The sequence below is a fragment of the Dunckerocampus dactyliophorus genome, chromosome 6 (genome assembly GCF_027744805.1).
Source record: "Dunckerocampus dactyliophorus isolate RoL2022-P2 chromosome 6, RoL_Ddac_1.1, whole genome shotgun sequence".
Lineage (NCBI taxonomy): Eukaryota > Metazoa > Chordata > Actinopteri > Syngnathiformes > Syngnathidae > Dunckerocampus > Dunckerocampus dactyliophorus.
Genome location: NC_072824.1, coordinates 19,337,875 through 19,345,321, shown reverse-complemented (window position 1 = coordinate 19,345,321; position 7,447 = coordinate 19,337,875). Strand labels below are relative to the sequence as shown.

Genomic DNA, 7,447 nt, shown 5'->3' with positions numbered 1-7,447 from the left:
CTTTTCAAAATAAAACAAAGATAATGGAATTTTTTTTTCTTAATCTTATCTAACAAAACCACATACATATAAGCAACGACCCTGATAGGCATTTGTTACTTTTTATTGCACCTTCATCAGAACACACAACGTAGCTTTTAGTGACACAAAGATTTGATATTAGTTGACTGTGACAAGAGCCTAATAACATTTACTGCAGGATGCTGTTAATGAATTTCAACGCTACTGGCAAAACATAAAGAGAAAGACACGCCCAAATCGCAGTTAATTGAGTGGATTTGGGTTCCAATTTGGCAAACTATTCAAGCGACTGTCCTCAGAAGATAGATCACATGATTATGTAATGCAAAGAATAAAAGTAGCTAAAAAGGGACCAGAAGCTTGATTTTCATAATATACAACTGTTTCCTGTCTTTAGAATTACCTTTGATCTAATTTTGCAGCTACAGCAAGATTGACGTGTTTCTATGATGCAAAAATGATGGATCAATGCAGCGTGTTTGCTGCTATAAAGAACACAGAGCTAAACATGGTGGACAGGGTAGCATTGGAGCAAAAGTAGCATCCTCCTCTTAGACACCATCTTGTTGTTGGTTGACACTACTTCCTGTTTGTGTGTCCACCAAGACGTGCTCTGTGCCGTTCCAAAGCGCGGCGACCCCCTGGGGTTCCAGTGAGGGCGCCACAGAGTTAAGCCCAGTGGCGTTAGTGGCCAGGTCCCGGTCCACCGAAGCCTGGGCGGAGGTGGGGGGGTGACCAGATGTGGGCCGGGCCCAGAAACGGGCAGAAGACGGACTGGGAGGGGAATCAGATGGGAGGAGAGTCGGTGTGTCTGTGGGTACGTCATTGGCCGTGTCCGAGGAGTTGGATGACGACAGGTTGGTGAGGGCGGGAGAGTTGGAGAGTGAGTTCGGGATGGGGTCCGATGGGAGGTCAGCGGGTGAGTTGGGGGGCTTCCTCGGGGTGTGGGCAGGGGTCGGCTCCTGGGGGTCGGTGCAAACTGGTGCCCCCTCAGCCACATACCACACCTCATTGTGTCTGTTCAACAACTTCAAAGGACTACACATACACACACACACACAGACACACACAAATATTAGCTACTTTGCTAACTCTTTCCGAGTGACGTGTTACTGAAGTGCCCCAGTTTTAATTCTGCACAGGAAGTAGCCATAGTCAACCACAAACTAAATCATACATTTTCAAAATGTCTCCAATTGCTTCCGTTTAATACTCCATCCTCTCCGGCTATAATTACAGCATTTATGGTAACTGCTCCATTTTGCACCCTATTATACAGTATATAGTTTTAATGTCATGTAAAGTTGACATTCAGAGGTCTTTTTACTATTACTTTACAGAGTGAAAGGTTTCCATGTAGTGAAGTAGTTTCTTTATAACGTGCAATTAAATGTAAAAAAAAAAAAAGTAGTCCTTTACGGCAGTGATCCCCAACCTTTATTGACTCACGGACCGCCTTGTGTTCCCACAAATCTCCCTCGGACCGGCGGGGGTGGGGGTTGGGGTTCGTACATTATAGCAATCTAATTTATCATATCTCTTTATTACATCGCTGTTTGACGTGTGTGGTACAAGGCAGTGTGCTAGCATGAATTAACATGAGACAAATGTGCACATTAGCACTCAATAAGTCATCAAAACTTACCTTCATACATTCCCACATAGTATCAGCATTTGACATCAAATATGAGGTGAAAGAAAAATGGTAAAAATAGAGTAGTAGTCTATCTGTGCGGCATGTGAGAAAGTTAGCACAGCACAATGGACATGCGTCAAGTGAGACGGATGTAACAGAGAGAATCCAGCCACTTTTCAAAATAAAACATAATGGAAATAATTTTTTCTTTCTGTGCGGCCTGGTACCAAATGGCCCATGGCCCGGTACCAAATGGCCCCGGGGGTTGGGGATCACTGCTTTACGGTATAATAGTGTATATTCAAGTGTTCACCTGTCATAGCCCACTCCGTAGTGGTAGCTGTGGTTGTAGGGCGCTCCGACTCTCCCCAGTTCTCTAGTCAGCAGGTGAGCGTGGAGCCTGGAGGTGACCGACAGCATCCAACCTCCATAACTGCGCACGTAGACGTCCATCTCAGGCATCTCGGTGAAGTACAACTATAGCAGAGACAGATGAAAGTATGTGGTTATATGTAATGTGTTGTTGGAACAAAGTCACTTATCACTGGTAGCTGTCATGTAAAAATGGTGGAAACATGGGTTAATTATGATTCCATGGGAGTCAGAGCAGTGACCTTGTGATCAAGTCTATTTCAAGTCTGCAGAGCGAGCCAAACACACTCAACACGAGCTATCATGTTAACGATGCTAAAGCAAAAACACTGATCTTGCAACTCACTTTGTCATTGGTGGGTGCGGGCGGCTTGTCCTGATAGGCCGCAGGCAGCGGAAAGTTGAGCGTGTAGACAGCCGGCTCCCACATCTTGGTCTCCTCTGGGATTTTGACCAGGACAGGTGCGGTCATCTCCATCTGGACGCCTGCCAATGGAATCACACAACTGAATGTATTTCTAAAGCAGGGGTGTCCAAACTTTTTCCACCGAGGGCCGCATACACCGGGGGGCACTTTTACATTTTTAAACCAACCATGTGTCACGCTCTGTGTTGTCGCCTGCGTGACGGTTTATTTTCACTTTTATGCCTTACTTATGGCTTTATGCTCTTATTTTGGATTATTTCCCTTTTGGTCCGTTCTGTGTTCTGCCGTCTTTACGTTCATTATTACACGCACCTGCCGCTCATTTGGTTCCCCTTCTATTTAGTTCAGCCGCGTGCTGATTTAGTGTGTTTGTGCGTTGAATGTGTTTGTTTGGACGGCTGTTGTGTCCTTTGCTTTGTTTTTTTTGTTACACGTTCCTGCTGCAAGCTTCCTTTTTTTAGAATTAAAAAATACGTTTTAGCTGCACTAGGTCTCGACTCTGCATCCTGAGGTCATCTCTAACACATCAACATGTCACGACATGACACCATGTAGATATGCAGAGGTGTTTTTATAGTTTAAGAAAAAAAGAGCATGCATCTCAGCTTTGTTATCGGTGACAAAGCGTACTATGTCAACTTTTTCGACTTACATTACACTTTTTTTAAGCAAAATTTCATCTTTCTTTTTGAATATTATTTCTCATAATATTACTTTATACTCATACTGTTTTGACGCTATTATCATATTATAATATTTTCCTAGCCTCATTTTCCATAAAGCGCAACTTTATTCTTCATTTTGTTTGTTTCCCAAAACTACACCTTTTTTCAGCCCTATGCTTTATTATACTCTCATGTTTCGCCTTTATTCTTGTAAAATTACAACTCTTTTTTTTGCTATTGTTTTTTTTTTTAACTTTCTTATTTGATTCTATTTTTTTTTTATGTGCCAAGATCCAGTAAAAAACAGCCAGGGGCCATATATGGCCCCAGGACCGCAATTTGGACTCAGGTTTCTTCTTACCTGCTTCATTTGCTCCAGTGATGTATTGAAAAAGTCTCCTAAAGGCCATGGCGGCACCCACGCCCATGAAGTAGGCCTCAGCGTCTGTGGACACCCAGCGCGTGGGGCTGTAGTGTCGCACCTCCACACAAAACGCACCACTTTAGATGACATTATTGTAAACAACAGTACAGCAAGTGTAACATGCATCAGTCTCAGACCAACAGCTGAGTAGCGCAGCCAACATTTTAAAGCGCATGTAAAATAATGCTGATAATACTGACCACTCATGATGCTTCCAGTGCAGCTACTGCCATCTTGTGGCGTTAAAGCTGCAGTGTCACCGGTTCAAGATTACGTTTTCTTAAACCAAAAAAAATCTTACAAAGCAGTTTGGGCTGAATAGACGACTGTCTTTCTTGCTGTCGAATGGCAGTATAATGTTTGCAGATTCTAAAACTGCTGCAAACAGCAGCTTTAATACAAAACTATATTAGGAGGTTGCCTACAGCCACAGTCGTTAATGCCAATGTTTTTTGCCCCGCTGGTAATTAATTAATAATTAATCATTTGCTTTTGTAGACCACGTACCTGGCGAAAGAGACTCTACAGTTAATTGAATCGTGGCGTTAAGTGGATCATTTATGGTATAAAACAAGCCTGAATTATGAAATATAACAATTTAGTTAATACGACTTGGTGTCAGATTTATGTTCTGACAACCAGAGAAACACACACACACACACACACACACACACACACACAGGTCATTTTAAGCCTATTTTACAAGTGTCCCCTCACCTCATATTCATCTGTTCTGCAGACCATTTCAAACTGGAGACATTCCTTTGACTCTGTGCAAAAGCTGCCATTGGTGCTCGGGCTGAAAGCAGGAGAACCAGCAGAGAACTTATTGGTACTCGACAACCAACAGAACGATGGTATTTTATACAACTGACTGCATTTGTGTCTTTACTGGGGCTAAACTCATGTTGATTAACATTACTGCGTGTCTGATCTCTCTCTCTCTCCCCCCCCCCCCCCCCCCCTTCTGGTTCGAGGTGATGTCAACCACTAGCTTGTTTGCAATCAGGTGAAGTCAAGCCTAAGGAATTTAATATACATTTAATTTAATGTTGCCAAAAGGCACGTTTAGGTGAGACTGTGGAAATGTGTTAAGTAGTCTTTTGTGAACATAGCACGTTTGGGACTTGGTGCAGTCTGAACTTGCTGAGTATTGTGCTTTTTAGGGGTTTTTTGATACCAAATAACATGTTTGCTACCATATTGATACAAAATAATTGATATTTGATGCGTATATTTCAGTCAAAGAGGGGAAAAAAAACAATAATATATATTTTTACAGCAGTTTTTGGGAAGTGGGTATAAATTTATATTTAAAGGACCATTACATGTACAATTGGATGCAAACACATCAATCTCAGTGCTCTACAGCAAACTAAGATACTTAACGGATGTGATAAGTTCATTAGGCATTTATCTAAACTGTGACTACTTTAATCTACAAAAAAGTAGAGTTAAATCAAAGCACAAACATAGTTAACAGTCTTCATATTTACCCAACACTTCCTTCAGTGATCACCACCAGGGTCAACACAGCCACAGCTGAGAGGAAAGTCCTGCAAGACACAACCATACATTTGAAAGATGGTAATATATGGAAGAAAAGGTTCAATAGAGCAGTTTTAAAAGGTTTTAGTGCTCCCTTGGCAGCATGTGCAGGGCATGCACCAGTGTGTGGTGCATTGTCACTGCAGAGGAAGTGTGCTGCATCATCACCCTCATGCTCTCTCCAAAGCAAAGACGTTTTGAGGTCATGTGCAGCATCAGCATGCAAAGCAAGCCCATGTTTGCATGAAACACTCTCATAAGCTTCATATTATTCATAAAAGCTCAAAACATTTTTTTAATGTAAAATGCATATCAGCGAAATCAGTTACTGCGTGTCTGATCCTCGGTGACCGCAACTTGGCTATGACTTAGCAGAAAAGTCACCAAAATGAGCATGTCAATTGTGCATGATCATTCTTTGACGTGTCTAGCTGCCACTCACATGGTCCCTGCAGTTCCGCGTGACGTGCGTGTCCTTCCCACGGAGCGCGCCGAGCTGAGGGAGAGACAGGCTGGCTGACTGGGACTGACTGCGTTGTGTCTGCTGCACTCTGACGCAGCAACCACATCCATCCGCAACGCAGCCGGGGGGAGGGGCAGAGCCAGAGCCTAGCCGGGAAAGGGCCGTGCATGTGATCCCATAGTTAGACGGATTTAGATTTGATTTGATTAGATTGATTTAAAAAAGTAACAGATTTAAAATATACAAAGAGTCAAAGTCACTAATAACTTTTTAAAGGGGTTCTCCTGCTTACTGCAAAAGTGTTACCTTGAACCCTAATCCTAACCTTTTTCTCAACCCAAACCCTTTCCATTTTTCATGACTGCACCAAAAAATAAAAATACACTAAACAAATTGTGACTTGATCACCACCTGGTGAATTTGGGTATACAACCCTCCATCTTGGCAGTCAAATGTATTCATTCATTCAGCAAAGCATAAAAATATCTTGAATGTATTTGATTTTCTGCTAGCTAGTGTTACCAGGAAGAGAAAAAAAAAAAAACAAAACGCTGGCTTTTCCTCTGGAGAAGAACGTCAGTGACAAGAAGCACCAGCTTTAATCAGTCAAATGGGATCCATTATTGTCCACACACTCAATGCAGATCCAGTAGTTCTGAAGTTGGTAACCCATAACGTGATCGTGTTTCGAGCTGGTACGGGATCATGTCTACCAAGATTGAAGTGCAAACGGAACGCTCGTTGTATTGCAGTTACAGATTCGTTTGTTTTGATAAACGTTTCCACAATGAAAGCGCGATGCTCACCAGTCCAATTCATGGCAGCAACTGAAAAAGAAACGAAAAACAATGGCATTATAAAGAAACAAAGCAAAATGGCATTATATGAAAAAAATGGCATTATGTGTACTTCTCGAAAATAAAAACACTTTTTTGTTTCTTTACTTTATTTGCCTTTTATGTAACCTATAAATGTGTCAGATCATTTTGCCTGACACTGTACATGACTCCCTCCCACTCGGCAACCTAACATCCGCAATTACACTTCATTGGTCCTGCGACGGTGGTTATCAACTCACTTTGTCAAGTTGGGTTTTCTGCTTTGAGCTAAGTGCGCGTTCACATGAAAGGGGGCGTCTGACGTCATATTATTTTACTTCCGCTGAAAAGTGAAGCAATACCAGCCAGTGTATATTACACAAAATGCTGATCTGATGGTATCTTAGAACTGCGACTCCGGTCAGAGAGTATGGGCACGGAGAGTGTTCTCAAACAACTTTAATGAAATGAATAGGCGGGGTATATACAGTACGTGTGTGGATGTGTGTGTGTGTGTGTGGTCTGGAGAAGGGACAGATACAAATAATGGCATTAGAAACTGTGCAATACAAAATAGGTATGAAATATAATATACCATAACATAGATGAGGCATACCAACAGTTAATGATATATACATTGTATAGTATGCAATATGAAATAAGAATATAGGCTATACAATACAAAGTATGATCTGTGCATTGGAGGACATTACAACACAATACACTGCATTAGCTAACAGTGCTTTGAAAGGATCGTGGTCTCTAGAGCCCTCTAGCGGTAAAACTAAGCAATTACATTACCACCATGAATGCGTGACCAACGCGTGATCAAGAGCCTAATATGCAATTAAACTTATGCCAGAACATGTTACACACACATACATAAAAGTAAGTTACTGTATGTAATATAAACTAAGGACGCATTTAGCACGCTTTGGTGGGAAGCTACGGAGTAACAATTTTGTACAGGACAAGGAACTTACATAATCGCCATGAACGCACACAGAACAAGATGTGTCCATCACTCGTAACAAGCCCAAAGTCCCGAGACTACAGAAAAGACCATTTACCAG

The 7,447-nt window shown here is 41.9% G+C and overlaps 1 protein-coding gene across 2 annotated transcripts; it reads right to left on the bottom strand.

Annotated features, from left to right (window-relative positions):
- Positions 1 to 65: 65 nt before the first annotated feature.
- soul5l (heme-binding protein soul5, like) lies at positions 66 to 7,432 on the bottom strand. 2 transcript variants are annotated; one of them, XM_054778648.1, is made up of 8 exons: positions 7,358 to 7,432; positions 5,536 to 6,383; positions 5,042 to 5,101; positions 4,263 to 4,344; positions 3,483 to 3,603; positions 2,376 to 2,515; positions 1,971 to 2,134; positions 66 to 1,059 (listed from the first exon to the last, which is right to left on the bottom strand). In XM_054778648.1, the coding sequence occupies exons 2-8, from the start codon at positions 5,664 to 5,666 to the stop codon at positions 573 to 575; spliced, it is 1,185 nt and encodes a 394-aa protein (XP_054634623.1). In that variant the 5' UTR covers positions 5,667 to 6,383; positions 7,358 to 7,432; the 3' UTR covers positions 66 to 572. The 2 variants fall into 2 exon arrangements, with proteins under 2 accessions (XP_054634623.1, XP_054634622.1); XM_054778647.1 differs by having other exon boundaries at positions 5,536 to 5,702; positions 7,358 to 7,411.
- Between the last annotated feature and the right edge of the window lie 15 nt (positions 7,433 to 7,447).